Below are 25064 nucleotides of genomic sequence, written 5' to 3'. Positions count from 1 at the left end.
ATCGGAGACAGTCACTGCATTTACCCTTCTGGTAGTCGGTGCAGAAACGTGGGGTGCCATCAGACTTGGGCGTAAGCAAAGACGGGGAGCATGCAGAGTGGAGGAGCCTGGGATCGAACCTCCAACCTTCTGATCAGTAGGTGACCTGCTCTACCTCCTGAGCTACAGCCACCCTCTTCCTCAGAGGATCCACCTGTGCTTCCTCTCCTCTCTCCTCCACCTGTTACAGTGAGGGAACGTCCTCCATGATGGAGGAGCTGCTGGAAAGTGCTGAGAGTTTCCTCCAGAGTGAGACCTCTGTCACAGTTCAGAGGATCTACGGCAGCAGAGACCTTCATGGACACTAAAAGTCTCAAACACACAACAACAACATCACACTGACTCCACTCTGACATCACTGATCAATAATCAAAGAACACACAGATCAAACTGATTGATCAGCCATCAGAGGAGTCGGATCAATGGAGCTGCTTCTGTTCCTGATGTCCCCTGTTTGATCCTGGACCTGAACTCTCCCTGCAGAGGAGACACAAGACAGTCAGAGACACACACACACACACACACACACACACACACACACATAGACAAACAAACCTTTGACTTTGAGATGCACAGTTTTATATCTAAATGGTCCTTTCCTCCTGACTCCACAGATGTATTTCCCACTGTCTCCATCTGTGGGGTATTTCAAGGTCAGACTGAGGTCTCCAGTTTTCAGCAGGTCTTCATTCATCTTCGTTCGGTCTCTGTAAATATCTTCCTGTTCTCCAGGCTGGTCAGAGCCGTTTTTATACACGTGGACCTTCCTGTATTCAGGTTCATAGCATTCCCACCTCACTTCAGCATCTTCAGGCAGGTTTTGTGTGGTTCTGAAGGGCAGCTGGACAGACTCCGCCCCCTCCTCCACCTCCACCTGACACACTGAGAGGACAACAAACACAACATGAGCTGTACAAAGTGTTATTGGTGTTTACAGAGCAGCATCATGTTACTCTTGTTCTGCACTAAATGAAGCGATGGAGTGGCGCCTCCTTCAGGCAGAGAAACAGCTCATGGAGAGAAATAATTATTAGAGCAAAAACAAGAGTGGAGCTGCAAATAAGGCCGAGAGGAACGCTGCAGAAAAGTGTTCATGTGTGAATTCATAACTTCATAGATTTCTTTGAGCACTAAAATCAGAGCTGCTTCTATTTCTAATATGACAGCTGTACATTAGAGCTGGAACACTTTAACCCTTTAAGACCTACCATAGAACCAAGTCCGCCAGAGCTTATATTATATGTTTACATGCTGTGGAGCCATTTTTGGGAGCATTTCAAGTTGCTATACATCAATACAACCATTATAGCCCATATTTTAATAATATGTATGAATTAAGTGCATAGTAATTACATAAAGTGCAAAAAAGTGCAATAAACTACAAAAAAATTGAAAATCGTTTTTGTTTTTTTAACATATATTTCTAGTTAGAGAAATTTAATAGGCTTATCCCTCAAAACTGTAAATACAAAAAAGTTGCACAAAATGTCACGGCTGGGGCGGCAGTCGTGTGGAGGTGAGGAAGGAGGATCCAAAAGCAGACAGTGGCGGAGGTGCAAGTGGGTTTTATTTACAGTTCACAAATAACCAAGGTGTGGGCAGAACTGAACATAAACCTAAACTGGAAAAGCTAATACAAAAGGAGGACATGGAGCGAGGAGCAGAGAGACGCAGAGAAACACGGAATAACATTAAATACACGGCAGATACACAAATGAACACAGACGACGCGACGAGAAGCACAGGCAGACACCAACTATAAATACACACACCAGGTAATCAGGAAATGGCACACAGGAGGGCAACACAGCTGGGAGGAATCAGGGCTGACGGGACAGGGGAAATGTAAACTGAACATACTCACATCAGACAGAGACCTTCACAATAAAACAGGAAACTCAGACACGAGGAACCAAACAAGACACAGAACTAAACAGACAGCTTCACAAACAGGCGGGATGACACGATAGACAGACAGAGACACAGACGCAGACTCAAAGGCAGACCGAATATAACACATAGAACTCAAACAATAATAATCATCATAATAAACTAGAAAATGATAATAAACTAAAAGCGCTGGGTCACCGACCCAGGACCATGACATAAAATAGTTTCCCACCACAGGAAATTTATTTTGAGTGTCTTCATAGTTTTATTTTTGAAATATACCAATTTTTATATACTGCAGGAAAAACGAAAATAAATATTATAATGCAAATTTGCAAAAAAGCAGCATATGCATCAAAATAAACTATTTCCAGCAGTGCAATATGAGTCCTAAGCATCCCAGAAACCACACAGAAAGTCATGAAGTCAAACATAACTTTTAAAAACACCAGTATAGGCTCATGAGGCCCTGATGGTAAAAAACTACATTTCCGCGAAAATGACATCACTTCCGGTTTCGGGCAGGTAATGGCGGACATGCGATAGTTCGCGCTGACGTCTAATCCAATGTAGGAAGTGTTATGAACAGCTGATCAGATCGGCAAAGCGTGTTTCTGGAATATTATGTTTTTGTTGCTGCAAGTGCAAGTGCAGTCCCTCGTCCAAAGGCAGCCCCTCGTCCAAAGGCAGCCTGTCACAACACGCTCCATCAGGAGATGGACCCCAGAAAAGGAGGATGCTCTGAGAGACTGTTATGACACCACAGACTGGGACGTGCTTCTGAGCCCACATGGTGAGGACATAGAGGGGGCGACACACTGTCTTACAGACTACCTCAACTTTTGTGTGGACACGGTCGCCCCTGCTAAGACGGTACGGTGTTACCCTAATAACAAACCGTGGGTAACACAGGAAGTCAAAGCTGTCCTCAACATGAAGAAGAAGGCTTTCAGGAGCAAAGTGAAGGAGGAGATGAAAGCAGCACAGCGGGAGGTGAAACGCTGCCTGAGGGAAGCAAAGGACACCTACAGGAGGAAGGTGGAGCAGAAGTTGGAGAGGAACAATATGAGGGAGGTCTGGAATGGTGTGAAAACCATCACAGGCCACAACACCAAGAAAAGCACAGTGGGGGGGGGACTGTGGAGAAGGCAAACGAACTCAACAACTTCTTCAACAGGTTTGACCAGCCCACAACCCCCCCACCCTCACCCTCACCTTCACTACAGAGCCCTCTCCCCACTCTCCTACCTCCCTTGCTTCCCCCCCTTCCTGACACTATGATGACACCCCCCTCCTCCAATCCCTCTCTCAGCAGCAGGACATCTTCCCCCCCCTCCTTCCAATCATCTCCCAGTGTCACAGTGGATCAGGTCAGGAGACAACTGAGGAAGCTTCGCCCCAGGAAGGCAGCAGGTCCGGACAAGGTGTGTCCGAGGATGCTAAAGGCGTGTGCTGCTGAACTTGGGGAGCCGCTACAACGAGTCTTCAATCTCAGTCTGCGACTGGGGAGAGTGCCCACCCTATGGAAGACATCCTGCATCGTCCCGGTCCCCAAAAGGAGCCGGCCCAATGAGCTGAATGACTTCCGACCGGTGGCACTGACATCACATCTTATGAAGACTCTAGAGCGGCTCTTCCTCAACCTCCTCCGACCACAGGTACAACAGGCCCAGGACCCACTACAGTTCGCCTACAAGTCGGGTGTGGGAGTGGAGGATGCCATCTTGTACCTCCTGCATAGAGCCCACTCACACCTCGATGGGGGAAAAGGCACGGTCAGGATCCTGTTTCTTGACTTTTCCAGTGCCTTTAATACCATCCGGCCCTGTCTGCTCCAGGAGAAACTGAACAGGATGGAGGTGGACCCCTGCCTGGTGGCTTGGATCTCCAACTACCTCACCGACAGACCACAGTACGTCAGGCTGAAGGACATCACGTCTGACACTGTGGTCAGCAGCACAGGAGCACCACAGGGAACTGTGCTGTCCCCTCTTCTCTTCACCCTGTACACCTCTGACTTCTGCTACAACTCTGAATTATGCCACATTCAGAAGTTTGCAGACGACACAGCCATCATGGGGTGTATCTGGGATGATCAGGAAGAGGAGTACAGAAGTCTGGTGAGGAACTTTGTCACATGGAGTCACACAAACCACCTGCAACTCAACACCTCAAAGACTAAGGAACTGGTTGTGGACTTTGGGAGGTCCAGAGCAGGTCCACTACCGGTTCAGATAGAGGGGGAGGAGGTGGAGGTGGTCAACAAGTACAAGTACCTCGGGCTGTGGGTGGACAATAAACTGGACTGGTCATGCAACACAGAGCACCTGTACAAAAAAGCCCAAAGCCGACTGTACTTCCTCAGGAGGCTGAGGTCTTTTAACATCTGCAGGAAGCTCCTGAGGATGTTTTACCAGTCAGTGGTTGCTGGAGTACTTTTCTATGCTGTGGTGTGCTGGGGGAGCAGCACAGCAAAGAAGGACTCATCCAGGCTGGAAAAACTGATCAGGAAGGCTGGCTCTGTGGTTGGCATGAAGCTGGACACTCTGGTGACAGTGGCAGAGAAAAGGACACTAAAGAAACTGCTGGATATTATGGACAATGCTGGGCATCCTCTGCACACGGCCATAAACAACCAGAAGAGTCTGTTCAGTGACAGGTTGCTTCTCCCAAAGACAAGAACCAACAGACTTAAAAACTCCTTTGTCCCACACGCCATCAAACTGTTTAACTCCTCTCTGGAGGGGAGAGGGAGGGGAAACAGGAGGACAAAGGAGGGGGGAACAACTAAGCTGTAGTGTCTCTCCACTTCACTGTGTAATACCTTTGTGCAATACTTTTTGTTAACAATCATACTTGAAATGTGCAATTCACTTGTATTTTTATTTTTATTTTTTATTCCTATTTATTCTATTTATCTATATATGTCTTTATTTATATATGTGTGTGTGTGTGTATATATATATATATATATATATATAATATTCTTGACTCTGTAACTTCTGTCGGTGCTGTGCTTTTTTGGAAAACAAATTTCCCAGAGGAACCTACCCGAGGGATTAATAAAGTTCTATCTTATCTCTCTCTTATCTTAAAGAAGGCACCTTCAGCCAATCACTGACTCCACCCACAACTCATCATAGTGACAAATACTCAGTACAGGCTAAACAGCACCACCCTCAGGCCAACATGGAGAAAAACATTCACACTGAAACAAGACAAATGATGATCTGGGCTCCAAACATTCATATCCAACACATGTAAAGCCTTCAAACGTCATCTGCTAATGTTTCTGTTTATTCTATGATTATTTTAAAATGAGCTCACAGCCACCTGTCGTCCTGCTGAGCTCCACCAAGGGGCCACTTTAAGGACCTGTCAGATAATCTTATTAGTCAATCGTTATCTTATCATTTTACAATTCTCTTTAAACTTTCAGCCGTTTAACTTCAGTGATCCTCAGAATGTCTTTGATATCCAGGAGTTTTACCCACGTCCAGTGAAAAATGACTATCAAATCAAAAAATCCACTTTTTCTTCTTTGACTCAGTTCCTGAAGAGGGTCTCATATCTGCCAGACTCCCAGAAACTCAGTGTGTTCAAGAGTGAGCTGACAGTCAGAGTCCCTTCAGTCTCAGCGTGATCCAACCATATTTGTGTGAACAGCATCACAGAGGATTCAGCTGCTTTAAATGGGACAGTGTGAGTAAATAACAGGGACTAGAAAGAGAGAGCAGAGTTCTCCTCAGTAACACCAGGATACCTGACCCGTCTGAGTCTCGCTTCCCCGCCTCCATCATTTAGTGACGGCCTTCTCTACCATGTCTGTGCCGAGCGCTTTGGTCAGGGCCAAACCTTGTGTCACCATGGCAACTACACCATGACAGCATCCAGAGAGACTTGTGAGCCCACGACTACATTAGATGTTTGCTCTGCTGAATCCAGCCAGCCCCTACCTGCCTTTAGTCATATGGGATAAAACGGTAGGGCCAGAGGTGGGAAGTAACTAAGTACAAATACTCTGTTACTGTCCTTAAGTAGGATTTTCAGGCATCTGTACTTTCTACTCCTTACATGTTCAAACAGGCTGGTTACTTTAGGTTTAACACATTTGAGGGGAGTTATTATTTCATCAGTGCGAGCTTCAAACATCAAAGTGATTTGAGCCTAAACAGAAACACATGAAAGGAAATCCTGTTCATTTATTAATCACATAAAAAGAGACCAAAGAGTCAAACTGTGAGTCACAGTCAGGGCTTAAAGTGGGCCATGTTTTTATTTGATATGTTTTTGGGACAACACCTGAACGCCTGCAGGTGTCTGGAAGTTGTGTTAGCGCTACTTTAGCATCTAGCTAGCCCTGCTGAAGAGCAGCGAGCATAAAGGGACGAACGTTTTTGAAGTGTCAGCTAATTTCAAATGTAGCGTTTCTATCAGCTCAACAAACATCAGCAAACACACAAACTGTTTGTGTGCAGTTTGTCTCACAGTGTGTTGCAGCTAAAGGTCCAGCTGCTGTATTTCACAGGGAGAGAAAAGAAAGAAAAGCTGCTGTAGGAGAGGAACCCAAGCTTTGGCATCGCTCTGAAAACTATCGCTGATCCTTTTACTCGCTGGCTTTCAAATAAAAGCTGAAATGAAATTTGTGGCGTTTGCAGGATCGAATCAATCACACAGGATCAGGGGATAAGACAGCAGAGCAGCTGATTTTACACCTGAAGATAAAACTGTAATGTTAGAAACATATGAAGATATTACACACACAATACAGACTGCAGCTCAGACAGCTGCTGGACAGATGTGTGTGTGTGTGTGTGTGTGTGTGTGTGTGAGTGTGTGTGTGTGTGTGTGTGTGTGTGTGTGTGTGTGTGTGTGTGTGTGTGTGTGTGTGTGTGTGTGTGTGTGTGAGTGTGAGTACTGTAACTCCTTTATTTCACACAGACAGCTTCAGCATTTGTTCTGCTTTCTCTGCTTTTATTTGAATGTAACAGAAAAACACGACTAGAATTTACACAAACGTGTTTACAGGCTGACTTTAATGTGTTTCTGCACATGCTTGTCCTCTGGTCATGTGATCATGTGGTTTGTAGGAACGCTCCTCTTCCTCAGAGGATCCACCTGTGCTTCCTCTCCTCTCTCCTCCACCTGTTACAGTGAGGGAACGTCCTCCATGATGGAGGAGCTGCTGGAAAGTGCTGAGAGTTTCCTCCAGAGTGAGACCTCTGTCACAGTTCAGAGGATCTACGGCAGCAGAGACCTTCATGGACACTAAAAGTCTCAAACACACAACAACAACATCACACTGACTCCACTCTGACATCACTGATCAATAATCAAAGAACACACAGATCAAACTGATTGATCAGCCATCAGAGGAGTCGGATCAATGGAGCTGCTTCTGTTCCTGATGTCCCCTGTTTGATCCTGGACCTGAACTCTCCCTGCAGAGGAGACACAACACAGTCAGAGAAACACACACACACACACACACACACACACACACACACACACAAACCTTTGACTTTGAGCTGCACCGTTTTCACTCGGATGACCTCAGTGTTACTCCTCACATTACACACATATCTCCCACTGTCTCTCTCTGTGGGGTGTTTCAGGGTCAGACTGAGGTCTCCAGTTTTCAGCAGGTCTTCATTCATCTTCGTTCGGTCTCTGTAAACCTGGTGCTGTTCGTCAGGCTGGTCAGAGCCGTTCATATACCAGTGGACATGTATTACTGGTTTAGGTTCGATGCGTCCCCACCTCACTTCAGCATCTTCAGGCAGGTTTTGTGTGGTTCTGAAGGGCAGCTGGACAGACTCCGCCCCCTCCTCCACCTCCACCTGACACACTGAGAGGACAACAAACACAACATGAGCTGTACAAAGTGTGATTGGTGTTCACAGAGCAGCATCATGTGACTCTTGTTCTGCACTAAATGAAGCGATGGAGTGGCGCCTCCTTCAGGCAGAGAAACAGCTCATGGAGAGAAATAATTATTAGAGCAAAAACAAGAGTGGAGCTGCAAATAAGGCCGAGAGGAACGCTGCAGAAAAGTGTTCATGTGTGAATTCATAACTTCATAGATTTCTTTGAGCACTAAAATCAGAGCTGCTTCTATTTCTAATATGACAGCTGTACATTAGAGCTGGAACACTTTAAATGTGAGCCATAAAAACATGATACTCTACAAGTGCATTCAGCTCTGACACTGTCACATCATGAAGGAGACGTGGAAATCACTTTGTTACACAAATCAAAGTCAAATCAATTCTATTGATGGAATATTGTGTGATCAATAGACTGATCAGTTTCTAATCTGTCATCTATCAGCTGGAAATCCAGCAGTGTCAGACAGACTGGGCAGCAGATTAGGACCAAACACAAACACACTGAGACTTTTTCTTCAGCAGTTGCAGGTAAACTGCAGCAACAATGCGACTCAGACAGTTTCTCTATAACTGCAGGGCTTCCTGCGCTGCTGTTAGTCAGATACGGATCAACAGGTTGTGGATAGAAAGCAGATTCCTTCAGCAGAGGATCCAGATCACACTTGAAGCATGTCGTCGGGAAAACCATCAGTGAAAATGGGACACTTTGAGCCAATTTGAGCCTCAAACTCTGAACATAACCTGCTGCAGACCAGCTGATGTGTTCAGTTACCATGGTGAGGAATTTCACAATAAAGGAGGCGTACGCTCTGTCTTTTCCCGGCCCGACGCTCTGGGACATTTTAGACAAGTTTCCTGGCAGAATACGATCCCGTGCGGAGGCCGACACCATCCTTATCCACATGGGCACAAACCGGATTCCAAACAGCGCTCCCACTTCCTCAAACTGGACTTTGTGTGTCTTTGTGAGGCTGTGAAACAAGCCCACCGTAGTGTTTGTATCTCCGGCCCCACTCCCACCTGTGGCCGTGGGGCGTTTGGGTCCTGCTCGGCCTCCACACCTGGCTCTCCTCTGTGTGTGACTCCCACAGCCTGGGCTTTAGAGACAACTTCAATGTTTTCTGGGACAGGAGGCATCTTTCTGCAGCAGATGGGCTCCACTTCAACCAATCAGGAGCCAGATCCTCTCTGCTAACATATCATATGGAGTCCAGCAGGAAACACTCCATCAAGCACCTGTCCACACCTGCCCACACCTGCTGACCGCTCCGTCACTGACTGACGTCCCCCAGGTCCTAGTCCCTACCATCTCAGTTCCACTCTAAACACTAATACATGTTCAGCTGGACTCGGAGCCTCTGGAGACATTTTGGATGTTCCAGTCATGATAACTAACAGGACAGTTTGTGCAAGGTGGAGAAAATCTGCTGCATCATCCCATTGATGAAGCATTCAGCTCCACCCTACAGTTTCTCTGCTGCCTCCATCCACCTTGGTTCACTTTGCTCTTCTTAATGTTGCAGCTCTGAATAGTCAGGCTTTTATTCTGAAGGATTTTACAACTTCCCATCAGCTTGATTTGATGTTTTGAACAGAAACAGGATGAAATCTGGAGAGGACTGTCTAGTCTGTGAACTCTGACCCCACATATGATTGTTTCAGTCAGCCCAGAGAAAGTGGCTGGGTGGGTGGAGCTTTGGCTTCAAATGCTCCCCTATTAAGGTGGATGAAGGGTGTAGTTTGGAGGTGCTGCTTGTTAAAGAGTGAAACAGCTCCTATCTGTGCAGGTATCTCCACCCTCCTAAGACTCCATCAGAGTTGGAGCTGAACTCTCAGATGTTTCCTGCTCCATGGTTCTTATGTGTGATCACATGATCTGAGCTGCTGATTTTAAGATCCATGTTGATGATCTCACTGACTCATTTGAGTTCCTCAGTGCAGTAAATTCATTGGTTTCAAACAGCTGGGACTGTGTGAGGTCACACTCAGCATTTTCACAATAAAAGCCTCATATTTATGGCTGCTCCACCCTGACATGTGACAACATCCAAATGACTGGATCAAAGTGTTTGAATGATCTCAGCAGCTTTAAAACTATTGATATTTATACATTTACACTGATTTGGACTAAACTAACAAAACTATTGATTTGATCCAAACTCAAATCATGCCAGAGGCTTTTATTTTGAAGTTAGGATCATTTTAATGGTCTTCTTAGTCTGTTCATTTAAACACACAGTTGCTCCGCCTGACATTTTTGGCTTTTAGATCAAAACATCAAAGAATTTATTTTATTTGAATGAACTGAAAATAGATTCAAACTAAAAGCTTTTAGAGAATAAACTCCTTCATGACCTCTGACCTTTGACCTGTATCTACAGCACTGACCTCTGACTTTCAGCTTCACTTGTTTCTTCAGCAGGATGTTTCCCTCCCTGCTGTAGACGGTACAGGTGTAGGTGTAGTTGTCTTTATCTGTGGGGTGTTTCAGGGTCAGACTGAGGTCTCCAGTTTTCAGCAGGTCTTCATTCATCTTCGTTCGGTCTCTGTAAAACTGGTGCTGTTCTTCAGGCTGGTCAGAGCCGTTCTCATACACGTGGACCTTTGTGTATGAACTGATCATCCACTCCACTTTAGCGTCTTCAGGCAGGTGAAGTGTGGTGTTGAAGGGCAGCTGGACAGACTCCACCCCTGAATCCACCTCCACCTGGGGGACTGAGAGGACAACAAAGCACAACATGAGCTTGGATGGAGACATTTGTGTTGACTCTAACAGGCTGAATGCTGCTGCTTCACTGGGAGCTCACTGTTAGATAGAAAGTGGTCAGTGTGAAGAGGAGACGCAGCAGAAAGATGAAGACTGACAGGAAGAAAGCAGTGAACAGACTGTTGGAGCTGCTGTTAGTGGGACAGGACTTTATTCAGTCTCTGAGGACCAGATTTGACTTGATGAAGCAGAGAAACACAGTCTGAGTGTTTCTGTCACACTCACTTCATCACACAGCTCAGTTTGACAACATTTGGAAGAATTTGATAGAAGCGTTCCTTTAGTAAAAGCACCAAGAAAACACCATGAAAACACCTCACTACACACAAAACTGCAGTACTGGCAAATTGTACATAAAGTATGAAAAGTCAAAGTACTTATTGTGCAGAACAATGTTCCCATCAGTGTTCTATGGATCAATATTACTGCTGCACATGTTTAAGGCTGAGCTCATTTCAAATCCTTTCTATTGTGTTGAATCTGCAGTAATGCATCATATTCTATAAAATCATATGTTTGTAGTGGCTGTCCTGTGAGGACCACGTATCTCTAAATAAACAGCTGTTAATGAGCTCACAAACACAGGCCTACAGCTGGATTTGAAAAAGTCCATTCAATAGAAAATCAACAATCACAGCCGAATTCAAAGGCTTGAGCTCTGTGTGACATGGTTACCTGTCAGTATCTACAGGGGGATTCAAATATGAAGGAAACATGAAGGTGGTGCATTAGAAAAACTGCTGCTTTCAAGTGCAGAGCAACAAACTGTTTGAACTGATCCAACTTTATTAACACACACAAAGATTTGTGCATCAGCTGCTGTAACATTTGTAATGAGCATTAATATTAATAAGTGTGAGTGAACAGAGCTGCTGCAACAGTGAAACTCTCACTGACTGATGTTACGTGAGGCCTTGTTGGCTCATTGTTAGTTCGCTGCACTGAAACAGGAAAATCCAGCTGTTAGTCATAATGTTTGTGTTTGTAAAGCACTTTATAACTGAGGACAGTGTGGAGGAGAGTCTGTGTGAGTCAGCTGCACCAGTGCTTCATGCTTTGGTGTTTTTAACATAAAGTCGTCCCTGTAGACTGCTTTTAGTTTCAGTGTCCTTATTTTGCCCTCAGTTATTGGTTCTCACTGTCTCCAGATCAGGTTCAAACACAGAGGAGATCAGGGCTTTGCAGCTGCTCCTAAACTGTGGAACAAAGACCCACGCAACATTAGAGACCTTCACCACCCTCCATCCTCTTCCTCTTCTCCTTATCCCAGCACACAGAGAGGAGTGTCGGGGGAAAGGCCCCACTCAGGTGGTGGAAATGACCTCAGGAACTTGTTGCTGTGAGGCAACAATGATCAGCATCACCATACTGTTTGTTTCACTCATGGTTTCTCATTTTATGTTTGTTTTTAATCTGTTGAATTATTTCAGGACTTTGACTCATTTAAATGTGCATCACTTTGGTCAGCAGCTGTTTCAGTAACACTTTATAACACGACCTGCAAATGAGGCTCAAGTAGCCTGTAGTTACCTGTAAGTTTGTGTAACAAGTAGGTTTTGTACAGAAAGAATACAATAATTACACTGTAAGTACATTTAAGTACAGCGTCAGTCATTTTAAGTGCTGGGTTATTTCATGGGAAATCTCCAGAACAACAAACAATATTCCATCTTTGTACTTTCCGGGCCGCGGCTCATATTATGGAGCGACTCAGCCTTAGCCTAACATCCTGGTATTTTATAGCAAAGGACGCTAAGAAAGGAAATCCAGCCACACTGTAGCCAACTGTCTGCATTGTAATCAGGCTGCAATGTAGGGACGTGTCTACAAAGAAGCTCCAGCTGAAAGGATTACAGCAGGTTAGTGTGATGACAGATAGAGGTGTAAATGTACTGACATGTAAAGAGGGTGTTGAGAAGGTGGAAGAGTGACAGAAAAGACAAAAAGAGTGCAGAAACCTGACTCGTTGCCACCCATTGTAACACCCACATGGTCACAAAGGGTTAAAACACTGTGTGTGTGTGTGTGTACTTGACTTCCTGCCACACAATATATGCTTACAACTGTTTAACCACATTTCCTAGTTATCCAAAGGTCATCTCCCCTCACCCGTATACGGCTTAACTTTAATGGTTCACCATATGCAAGCCCCTAAAAGGCCGAGAGTGGACATCCTTCACAAGATAAGGAAACCAGAATCTCACATGGGATGTGCCTGCAGTTAAACAGCTAAAGCTAATTATTAGGGGTGCAACGATACTCGTATCGATATTGAACCGTTCGATACAGAGCTTTCAGTTCGGTACGCATATGTATCAAACAATACAACATTTTTAATTTATTTTATCAACTTTCCTTCTGACGATGCTGTCTGTGTTGAGCGCTCAGTGGATCTGCGTTCGACTACTCCGCCTAGGCTGCACTGTCGAGCGCAGATCCACTGAGCGCAGCGCAAGCTAGCAAGACAGAAGCTAAGCTCGTTGCAACATGGCAAATTGAACCTCCTCCACCCTCATTCAGATCTGGAGTTTGGAACTATTTTGGTTTTCATGTGACGTATGACCCTGAAGGTAAGCGTGTCATGGACTAAAGTAAAACAGTATCTCGGATGTGCCACGCAATGCTCAATTACACGGTGGGAACTAGTGCGTTAGCGCAGTTAGCTCGTTAACGTGTTTGCCGTCCAGCCCCACGCACGGGGCGATCCGCGGTAGCTCGTTAACGGAGATTTGGCGTGTTGTGGCGTTAACGTCATTTCAGATTAACGCTGACAGCACTAGTGGGAACACAACGAATATGACTGCACATTTACTCCGACATCATCCTCGTGCAAAGACAAGTGGAAGCAGAGAAAAACAACAAGCACACATGCTACAAACTTTAGCCGAGTCATTTAGACAGCCGTTAGCACATGTTTCTCCTTATGGGGACCTGATATGTTTAATATGCTGCTGAGAATATAGCCCAGAAGAAGCGTATAGTAGAGCTTTTATTTTGGAAAGAGACATTTCTCTGTAATAAAGTCTCTTTTCTAAAGATGAGTGATTTCTCCATCAGATAGATTTATTTTTTTATTGTTTTGTTGTTTCAGCAACATTAAATTTAAAAACTGTACTTTTGAGTTAAAATATATATTTATCATTTTAATAAATTACAAATTAAAAAGGCATGAACATTTTTTTTGCATCGAAAAAATATTGAACCGTGACACCAAAGTATCGAACCGAACCGTGAATTTTGTGTATCGTTGCACCCCTGTTTTTTACCATGTTAACATGATAGTGTTACACAGTTACTGCACACGTGTCATCTCCACATCCATGATGCAAATATCCACTTCCACCACAGCCACAGCTGCTCTATTGGATTACTAATTGCCTCCTCCAGCATCATAGATGTGTAGGGGAGGAACAGAAGAATATCTAACCATGCAGTTTAAGGCGCAGTTTACAAATTTAAGTAAAACAATGACAACATTTAACGATATGGCAGCCTCGCTTCTGTCAGTCTGCCCCAGGGCAGCTGTGGCTACAACTGTAGCTGCCTCCACCAGTGTGGGAGACTGAATGAATAGTGGAATTGTAAAGTGCTTTGGGTGCCTAGAAAAGCGCTATATAAATGCAATCCATTATTATTTCAACCTAACAACATCTTCCCCTCTTGATCCTGTTGGCACTAACCTCTGACTTTCAGCACAACTTGAGCCTTTATTAGGATCATCTTCCACCTGTTGTAGACGGTGCAGGTGTAGGTGTCGTTGTCCCAGTCTGTGGGGTATTTCAGGGTCAGACTGAGGTCTCCAGTTTTCAGCAGGTTTCTCTTCATTTTGGTTCGTCCTCTGTAAGCCTGGTGCTGTTCTTCAGGCTGGTCAGAGCCGTTCTCATACACGTGGACCTTTTTGTTGTCTTTGTCCATCCATTCCACTTTAGCATCTTTAGGCAGGTGAATTGTGTTGAAGGGCAGCTGGACAGACTCCACCCCTGATTCCACATCCACCTGGGGGACTGAGAGAAAGAGGAGGAGTTTCTGTCAGAGCAGCAGAATGAACTTATTCCCTGGAATAGTAAAAGTCTGTATTTTGAGTCTAACTGTGATTCATTTATGAGAGTGCCCTTGTCACATTTGCATCTTGAAGCAATCGTGATGTTAATTAACAGTTATAATTAATTTTTATGAGAAAAGTGACAGAGTTGTGCTGAGTAAATCACATTATGACAGAAGCAGCATAATCTCCTCTGCAGATTCCATCATCTTTAAAGTTTACTGTTCACTTATATAAAGGAGAGCGGGGGTGGCTGTGTGTAATACCTGTATATTGTAGTTACTGTACAAATACAAAATGACCACAGCAGGGCCCGAAACCCAGTCTGAATAAACTAGTTCTTTTTCCAATCCTCCTGTGTGTTATCTGGTTACTCACCTTTCTCTCCCATTTTAAGCTCCACTGGTTTTAACAGAAGATTCATATGTTTGATCGTTTATGTTTAAAACATGTTTAAGACATAACACATAAATGTGTTGTGTCTTCTATTCAGCTGTACAGCACTGACCTCTGACTTTCAGCTCCACCTTTCTCTTCAGCAGTACTCTTCCCTCCCTGCTGTAGACGGTGCAGGTGTAGGTGTTCGTGTCACTGTCTGTGGGGTGTTTCAGGGTCAGACTGAGGTCTCCAGTCTTCAGCAGGTCTTCGTTCATCTTCGTTCGGTCTCTGTAATCCTCGTCCTGTTCTTCAGGCTGGTCAGAGCCGTTCTCATACACGTGGACCTTCCTGTGTAAACTGTCCGTCCACTCCACTTCAGCATCTTCAGGCAGGTGAACTTTGGCTTTACAGATCAGCTGGACAGACTCCACCCCTGAATTCACCTCCACCTGGGGGACTGAGAGGACAACAAAGCACAACATGAGCTTTTCAAATATTCAATGTCAAAGTAGAATCACATCAACCAGAGGTAAAAGCTGAATCAGCTGCAACATATTGCTTCCATCTCTCTCCTCCCTGGATGCGTCTTCTCTCTGTCTCTTTCATTCTTTCCTGTGGGATAGTTGCCCACTCTCTCTCTGACTGTCATACCATATAAATTCTCTGCAGACATAAAATAACTGCGATGGACACGTTATACAGTTACTGTGTAACTTCAAAGCTCAGAGGCTGTAATCTGATGGTAAATCATGTTCCATCTTGACTCCACCTGAGTGTCAGTCCTCAGGACCTCACACAGGCCCAGCAGCTTCTATCAGCAGAGTTCTCCCTGATATCACAAACATATTGATCCTCCTTCAGCCTCCTCTCATTGATCTGAACTGTTTCCACAGAGAAACATGCAAATGTCAAACATCCGTCTTGTTTGATAAAACACTCCTTTATTGGGTCTGCTGTTTTCTCAGTTGCTGATTTGCTGCTCTTATTATTATTAGTTATTAAAACAAACTGACTGCATGTTTGAATGCAAATTAGAAGTTAAAACATCCCATGTTTGTGAATGTATCATCAGCCCCACAGGTTTTAGTCACAAACTGACTTCTGTGCCTCTTTGGTAAACCCAACGGCAGCTTTTTGATGCCAAAACATGTTTTTACTGTGTTAGTTAAACTGTTAGTGAATCTGTCCCTTCATATCATAATGGCAGCAATGACCACTCATTTTATGTTTATTAGTTTTTGTGAGGATTAGAAATATATTTTACTGCTATTGTTAATAATTATCATCATTACCATTGCATTAATAATACAATCTACAGTATTGATATTGCATTCAGATGTTTAAACATATTGGTACCCAATTAGCCTTTATTACAGGTGCAGTTATAACCATGTTAAACTGTTGATAGATAGATAGATAGATAGATAGATAGATAGAACTTTATTAATCCCTCGGGTAGGTTCCTCTGGGAAATTTGTTTTCCAAAAAGCACAGCACCGACAGAAGTTACAGAGTCAAGAATATTTTATATATATATATATATATATATATATATATATATATATATATATATATATATATATATATATACACACACACACACATATATAAATACAAAGACATATATAGATAAAATATACAAAGGGGATAAATAGAATAAATAGGAATAAAAATAAAAATAAAAATACAAGTGAATTGCACATTTCAAGTATGATTGTTAACAAAAAGTATTGCACAAAGGTATTACACAGTGAAGTGGAGAGACACTACAGCTTAGTTGTTCCCCCCTCCTTTGTCCTCCTGTTTCCCCTCCCTCTCCCCTCCAGAGAGGAGTTAAACAGTTTGATGGCGTGTGGGACAAAGGAGTTTTTAAGTCTGTTGGTTCTTGTCTTTGGGAGAAGCAACCTGTCACTGAACAGACTCGTCTGGTTGTTTATGGCCGTGTGCAGAGGATGCCCAGCATTGTCCATAATATCCAGCAGTTTCTTTAGTGTCCTTTTCTCTGCCACTGTCACCAGAGTGTCCAGCTTCATGCCAACCACAGAGCCAGCCTTCCTGATCAGTTTCTCCAGCCTGGATGAGTCCTTCTTTGCTGTGCTGCTCCCCCAGCACACCACAGCATAGAAAAGTACTCCAGCAACCACCGACTGGTAAAACATCCTCAGGAGCTTCCTGCAGATGTTAAAAGACCTCAGCCTCCTGAGGAAGTACAGTCGGCTTTGGGCTTTTTTGTACAGGTGCTCTGTGTTGCATGACCAGTCCAGTTTATTGTCCACCCACAGCCCGAGGTACTTGTACTTGTTGACCACCTCCACCTCCTCCCCCTCTATCTGAACCGGCAGTGGACCTGCTCTGGACCTCCCAAAGTCCACAACCAGTTCCTTAGTCTTTGAGGTGTTGAGTTGCAGGTGGTTTGTGTGACTCCATGCGACAAAGTTCCTCACCAGACTTCTGTACTCCTCTTCCTGATCATCCCAGATACACCCCATGATGGCTGTGTCGTCTGCAAACTTCTGAATGTGGCATAATTCAGAGTTGTAGCAGAAGTCAGAGGTGTACAGGGTGAAGAGAAGAGGGGACAGCACAGTTCCCTGTGGTGCTCCTGTGCTGCTGACCACAGTGTCAGACGTGATGTCCTTCAGCCTGACGTACTGTGGCCTGTCGGTGAGGTAGTCGGAGATCCAAGCCACCAGGCAGGGGTCCACCTCCATCCTGTTCAGTTTCTCCTGGAGCAGACAGGGCCGGATGGTATTAAAGGCACTGGAAAAGTCAAGAAACAGGATCCTGACCGTGCCTTTTCCCCCATCGAGGTGATGAGTTGAATCTATAATCTTAAATGCTTTTGAATGCTTGTTATAATCTTAAATGTGTACGTGCTGGCCTTCTGTCTGGTGGAAAAGGTTACAAGTTTCAGTTGGTGAGGCGAGAGGTGAAACTGAGTGCATTTCATGATGACACACACACACACATTAGATAGACTCATTTATAGGTGAGAGGTTAATCATGTTTGCCTGTAACTCTAAAATTGTCTCTGTAAAAAGAGGAACAGTTTCTCGCAGGGTGTGGGTCTGGTGTTCCAGACGAGAAGTGAAAGTCAGAATGTTGACAGGAAGCATCTGCTGTGGAGACGGAGACAATGTTCTTTTAAACTGTGTTAAAGGTCATTGTGGTTTTGAAACCTATGTATGACCTGTATCTGATTGACGTTGAAGGGGTGTATTAAATTTAAGCCCTGATGGTATATAAAGCATCTGCTTATGCTCTGTAAGTCGGGGATCAGCGCTGTCTGCGTACAGCGGCGGTTCCCCCACGCGTGTCATTAAAAATCATCGTTTGACTCCACCCGGCCGGATCAGTGTTGTTATTTAGAAAGTTGATTACCTCCGTTATCCCTCCTCAATATTGAACCTTAACATTTTCTTGCATGAAATATGCTTAAAGTGAGGTTTGAATTTCAACCGATTAAGCTAAGTGTGAATATTTTATTTCCCCACTTGGAAAAAAATAACCTCTGCTTATTACACAGAAACTTCAACATGTGTTTCCAGGTAATAATTCAAATAATCAAAAACTATTGTTATATTTACATACAAACATTTCAAAAATTCCTATTACCCTATCATAAATCCCCCTTATCCAGTATCCAACACGTGGAGCGACCTGCTGTGACCCTTTGGGATTTGGGAGCAGCTGAATATAGCTGTTATCACAGTGCAGTTTTGACTTGCTAGAAAATTCATTTTGAGTTTGAGCATATTTAGCTGATATGAGATATAAAAACATCAGCCTTATAAACCTAATTATTATCATAGTGGTCACTAGGAGAACCTCACAGGATCAATACAGTGAAACACTGTCACAGACTTGAATGATTTCTCACTGGAAACTTTGTTTATGACTGAAGTTTAGACCTGTGTACACATTCACACACAACATACCTTTTTTGAATAATTTCCAAAGATATATTCCAACACCCACGAGGACTGCAGTAATCAGGACAGCCAGGAGAACCCAGGCCTCAGCAGGAAAAACGTACGGCTCTGTAAGAAACCAACGACATGGTGAGGTCTACACGAGCACGACTACAATGGTCCAAAATAAAGCATCAGTCTTCCACATCATGTTTTTGTCCTGTCCTCCTTCTCTCACCCCAACCGGTCACAGCAGATGGCCGTCCCTCCCTGAGCCTGGTTCCTTCTGAGTTTTTTCTTCCCACTGTTGCAAAGTGCTTGCTCAAAGGGGGTCATGTGATTGTTGGGTCTTTCTCAGTACTATTGTAGGGTCTACATTGCAATATAATACGCCTAGAGGTGACCGTTGTTGTGATTTGGTGCTAAAGAAATAAAATTGAATTGAAGGTTCTATCAGGTCTGCTGCTGAGCTCATCCAATAGTTTTTACTGTTTAAAGAATTAGGTGAACAGGCTGATTGGTTACTATCTAAAAATATCAGCAGGAACAAACTGAAAGAACAATCAACATAGTATCAGACTGAAAAAAGAGGAGACATTGAGTCTTCATTATAACAGAGGATTTTTTATTTCTCCTAATCACAGGAGTCCCATTTTCACTCTAGTGTCACTGAAGCTTAAAAGACATAAGACAGAATTCAAAATCCTGCTCCTCACATACAAGGTCTTAAATAATCAGGCCCCATCTTATCTTAATGACCTTGTAGTACCATATCACCCTATTAGAGCACTTCGCTCTCACTCTGCAGGCCTACTTGTTGTTCCTAGAGTATTTAAAAGTAGAATGGGAGGCAGAGCCTTCAGTTTTCAGGCCCCTCTTCTGTGGAACCAGCTTCCAGTTTGGATTCAGGAGACAGACACTATCTCTACTTTTAAGATTAGGCTTCAAACTTTCCTTTTTGACAAAGAATACACAACTCATGCACAATTACAAGCTGTATTTTTGGGGATTCATTTTTACTATGCAACAAACCCAATAAATCCAAATTGTTAATAAGCCTGAAACCTGAATGATCAACAAAGGAAATGTAAGTCTGAATCTCAAGGGACATGCACATGGATGTGTGTACAATCATTAGGCAACTAAAGGAAAAACTCAACAAATAAAATCTCCAAAAGTTGATTCTGTTCATCTGGACGTAGCGTTTTCTGGGAGAAACGTTTCGTCACTCATCCAAGTGACTTCTTCAGTCTCAGCTGACTGCAGGTTTCCCCAAGCTTATAAACAGTACATTTGCATAATGACTGAAACCAGCCCACTGAAGGAACAATGGGCTGGGAGGTCAGTTTCTTTATAATTATGCAAATGAAAATTCTCATGACCATTGATCAACAACCACTGATCAAAGACCACTTATCAATGGCCATGAGTACCATTCACAGAGAGTTGGGGAATGGCTGCAATCGCAGAATTGTAAGATGCCTAAATAAATAAATAAAACAAACAAACAACACTCAAAAATATTTAGTATCCATGTAGCCACCTTTCTTTTCAAGGATCCTGAAAACCGTGACCTTCTTGAATGCGGCTGACTTTTTTTCTGTACTATTGCTTGAAGAAAGTATCCTTTAGCAGTTTTGAAAATTTATTTTAAGTCCATCTTCAACATGAAATGACCCAACTAGCTCATCTATGATAATAGCAGCATAAACCAGTACACCTCCATCTTGTTGGTGTCTGACTCTAAGTGGTGCCCTTTATCGGTTCAGGATTCATCCACGAGCCCATCAACAGCCATCAAGATTTTCCTTTTCTAATTCAGCCTCCCACCCACTCTAAAAAGGTTGCTCTCCCTCCCTGATCCTGGTTCTGTTGGAGGTTGCTTCATATTAAATTCTTCCTTCCCACTGTCACCAAATGCTGCTCAGAGGGGATCATCTGACAGTTGGTTTTCCTGCTAATACTGTAAGATCTTTACATGTGTATAAAGGCTCTTATCTTCAATCTGTGTTAAATTACTGTTTGATTTTTAGAGTTCAACAAATAAATACGATTTTTTCTGTTTTACAAAGTTTTCTGTCTGAAAACATGGGCTTTAACTTCAGGCAGACTTAGTGAAGACTAATATATTAAAGTTTGGAGTTGCTGCTGACCTTTGACCTGCAGCTGAACATCTGTCAATCTGGGTTCTTCTCCCGTCACTCTGATGGTGCAGGTGTAGTTGCCGCTGTCAAAGATGTGGGGTTTCCTCAGAGTGAGGCTGAAGTCTCCAGTCTGCAGAGCGTCAGTCTTCATGGATGTTCGGTCTCTGTAACGCTGGTTTTGGTCTGTCAGCTCGTCCTCTTCCTGCTGACGCTGGTGGACGGTTGGAGGATTGAGGTCGTAGCGGCTCCACACCACTGTGGTGGGTCCAGATACAAACGGGATGTGACAGGGCAGCAGGACTGACTCCGCCCCCTCGTACACCTGAAGAGTGAGGGCTTGGTGGGACACTGTGAGGACACAGAGACACAAACTCAGATACAACAAAGGTAACATTAAGGTTTTCTGCTTCATGTGCAGCAGCTAGCATGTATACACTCCCTTCACTGCTCTTCTCACAGTTCCTGTTTCCCTGCTGTTTGCTGAGAAGCCTGGCAAAGTGTTAACCTCTGACCTCTGATCTGTATCTACAGCAACGACCTCTGGCCTCATACCTGATAGTACAGCAAGTTTTTTAGCTTGTTGCTGACCTTTGACCTGCAGGTATACTGTACTCAGTGTCCGTGTGTTTCCAAATGCAGTGATGGTGCAGGTGTAGCTGCCGCTGTCAGAGGTGATGGGGTTCCTCAGAGTGAGGCTGAAGTCTCCGGTCCTCAGAGAGCCTGTCTTCATGGACGTTCTTCTCCTGTAACGCTGGTTTTGGTCTGTCAGTTTATCACCTGCCTGGCTACGCTGGTGGACGATTGGAGGACCGAGGTCGTGGCGGCTCCAAACCAGAGTGGGGAAATAAAGTACAGAAGTGTCCTGGCAGGTGAGAAGGACAGACTCCACCCCCTCATACACCTCCAGAGCCAAGGCATGCTGGGAAACTGAGGACACAGAGACAGAAACATGAATCAGCTGTGTGTGAGTCTAAACCTGAACTTTGCATCAGTTCACTCAGAGACCTGTCAGAGTTTAGAGTCAATCTAAATGATGAGAATCTGTGCTTATATAAAACATCAGCTACCTGAAGTCCTCAAATATAAATGAGATCCTCTGTTCTTAGATGTTCTTGGACCTGAACTGAAAACATTAAGGAGGTCAGAATAAAAACCAGGCTACGCTGTCACGCTCTTTTACATTAGCTTGTTGCTGCTCTCTCTGGTCAGTGTAAAGTTAAGCACACATAAAACCGTCTGTGTGGGCGATCTGAAGCCTGTCAGTGTTCAGGATACAGTCAGCTGTGGTTACTCTGGATGAACTGGTCCTTTAAACAGACCAGAGGCAGAGAAAACAGCGTGTATCTGACAGGAAGTTTAACCACACAGTCATTAATGGATATGATCACTGTTACCATGGTTACATATTCATTAATGGTCAGAGGAATCTCACTCTTTATGATAAACATCCATGTACACAGTAATGATGTTCTAATAATGCTGCAGCAACACTTTGAATATATGAGGAAAGTATGTTTTTGACTTTAGTGAAACTGAGTCTGTGACAGTTCAGGACCTGCTTCTGTTAGGACCTGCTCCTGTCAGGACCTGCTTCTGTTAGGACCTGCTTCTGTTAGGACCTGCTTCTGTTACGACCTGCTTCTGTTAGGACCTGCTTCTGTCAGGACCTGCTTCTGTCAGGACCTGCTTCTGTTAGGACCTGCTCCTGTCAGGACCTGCTTCTGTCAGGACCTGCTTCTGTTAGGACCTGCTTCTGTCAGGACCTGCTTCTTTGACTGCTCACCACTCAAACAGCTTCATGACATTAGCAGTAAGAGCAGATGTGGATCCACAGCAAACATGTATGTTGGTCACAATCAATGAAAGAAGCTCAGAAAGCTCTTCAGTAAAACCAGTGTTAGAAATGAAACACAGCACAGCATGCTGGGTAATTACAAGGACTCCCAACAGGCACAGGGAGGCACGTCCCCCTAACTACTCATGCTGATTAACACAACACATGTTACATGCACTTCTCTCCACGACCACTAGATGTCTCCACACTCTGTGCTGACTCCAATGATCAGAGCTGCTGAGCCTGTTTGCAGACAGAGGAGGAGCTCCTGCTGATCCGTGTGGGACTAAAAAGCTCTGATAACGTCCATCCAGCAGCTGATAACAGGGACATTTGGTGCCATGTCAGAGCTGCACAGTCAGTCATCAGTTTGGCTTTTTAGTTTGAAGAGTTCAAAGCAGCAGCAGAGAGTCTAAAGTGTGTCACACAGCACCAAGTTTCCTTTGGTCACGTATGAAATGTGAGTCAGAGCTTCAGCTACACAACAACACACACAGCAGCTGATTGTAACATGAGCTCATCTGAAAGCCACCAAGAAGAATCCAGAGATTTGAAAGTTGCTGCTTTGGATTGTTAGTTTGATCTGAATCAGAATCCAGTGTTTGATGGAAATCTCCTCCTGCTGCACTTCAACACATTAAAGAGAGAGTGATGAAAGAAAAGCTGATGATGAGAGCAGAGAGAGGAAGGTGTACTTACCGTGCAGGAGGATCACAAACACCACAAACATCTTCATGTTCCTGTCAAACTCAGAGACTCTTTAAAAGCCCTTCAGGACATCAGCTCACAGCAGCTTCACTTTCCTCTGCTGATCATCTACTGACACTCTCATACTGCTCACACTGTCACAGCTCAGAGTTCAGCTTCACACTTTGTTAAAGCACATCTGTGGAATGAAGTCCGGCCGGCCACAGATCACTTCTGAGGAAAGAGGAGGACGTCGGCTTTCCTCGTAGTTTCACGCCCGAGCGCTCCGGTTGGAGGCGGCTGCTGCGGCCTCACCCTGACACGCACAAAGCTCCGCCTTCAGTCCTGACACTGAAACATCCACTGTAGCTACAATGATGCAGATGTGACCCTCAGCAGCTGGATTTCCTCTCCATAGATGTGTTTCCATGCAGATCATGGACATAAAGCAGCTCCAGGATGAAGAGTGTGAAAGAACTTCTTCCACTACAGTATTCATTACAGCACTGTGGCACTCCACAAACCCTCACACTGTCTCAATCCCTGTTTCCAGTTTACTGAGAGAAGGCCTGAAGCTCAGCCAATCACAGGACAGGAAGTGATCAGCTGACACAGTGATTTGAAGCTGTCAGGGTGAGGCTGCTTCATGCAGGTGTGAAACTATGAGGAAGCTGAACGCCTCGTCTTTCCTCAGAAGTGATCTGTGGCAGTCTGCCATCATGTTTGCCTGCTCACACTAAGGCTACGTCCACACGTACTTTGGAAAACTGAGATTTTCTGTTTTCTATTTTAAAGAAACTCCGCCCACACGGGCAGTTGTGAAAAATATCTCCACATGGAAACGGCAAAAACGCAGTCAAACACTGTCAAGAACATGTTAAATCCACGCCATGTCGAAATGTTGGCCAATCAGAAGTCTAGAAGTCTGGGAGGGAAAGAGTAAGCAGGGTTTTAAGCGAACCTTAAGTACTTCTGAAAAGTTTTTGTGTTTTCAAGTGACTTCATCATTTCAAATGTTAATAACCAAAATCAGTAGTCTGGCTGGTGTAAACTCACAACTTTGGAATGAACAAATAAATACAACATGCATAAATTTTAATACATGCATTTTAATTAAATACAAATTAAATTTATACTAAACCGACAACGACGTGGCGTCTGGATTTAGGTTGTGAGAGCGTCTGTGTTGACGTTCACTCTGACATCCCTGTCTCTGTAAATGGAGGGACAGTAACTGTGTGTGTATATGTACGTGTGTAAAAACTGCAGATAGTCAGATTAACAGCAACAGTATTTTGTGTATATCCACCATTGTAGAAATTAATCTCATGTAAACAATAACGTGGCGCACAGCGGCACGTCAAAAAAGGTGCACACCTTTGACGTTGCGAGACTAAATCTCTGTTTTCCTCGTCAACACGTAAAATCAAAAACTAAGTTTTAAAAATCTCAGTTTTCAGTGATCGAAAACGGCGTTTACGTGT

At 44.1% G+C, this 25064-nt stretch overlaps 2 protein-coding genes across 4 annotated transcripts in view; one reads left to right on the top strand and one right to left on the bottom strand.

Moving 5' to 3' along the window:
* Nucleotides 1-25064, top strand: part of LOC102789482 (methylglutaconyl-CoA hydratase, mitochondrial-like) — a 674272-nt gene that overhangs the window by 366849 nt on the left and 282359 nt on the right. The window contains exon 9 of one of the 2 annotated variants that reach the window (XM_087838448.1): nt 20621-20648. The exons of the other annotated variant lie outside the window; for it this stretch is intronic. Within the exon in view, the coding sequence (XP_087694574.1) occupies nt 20621-20648 (28 nt within the window). The remainder of the gene's footprint in view (nt 1-20620; nt 20649-25064) is intronic. 2 annotated transcript variants of the gene reach the window in all.
* On the bottom strand, nt 410-23629 carry LOC148103181 (uncharacterized). 2 transcript variants are annotated; one of them, XM_087838510.1, is made up of 10 exons: nt 23593-23629; nt 21648-21986; nt 21069-21407; nt 18943-19044; nt 15135-15461; nt 14265-14588; nt 10206-10532; nt 7445-7777; nt 595-921; nt 410-516 (listed from the first exon to the last, which is right to left on the bottom strand). In XM_087838510.1, the coding sequence occupies exons 1-10, from the start codon at nt 23627-23629 to the stop codon at nt 425-427; spliced, it is 2547 nt and encodes an 848-aa protein (XP_087694636.1). In that variant the 3' UTR covers nt 410-424. The 2 variants fall into 2 exon arrangements, with proteins under 2 accessions (XP_087694636.1, XP_087694637.1); XM_087838511.1 differs by lacking the exons at nt 410-516; nt 595-921; nt 7445-7777; nt 14265-14588 and having other exon boundaries at nt 10054-10532.

This window comes from Neolamprologus brichardi, chromosome 3 (genome assembly GCF_056152115.1).
Source record: "Neolamprologus brichardi isolate AB-2024 chromosome 3, ASM5615211v1, whole genome shotgun sequence".
Taxonomy (NCBI): Eukaryota; Metazoa; Chordata; class Actinopteri; order Cichliformes; family Cichlidae; genus Neolamprologus; species Neolamprologus brichardi.
This window is presented reverse-complemented; position numbering and strand designations above follow the sequence as displayed.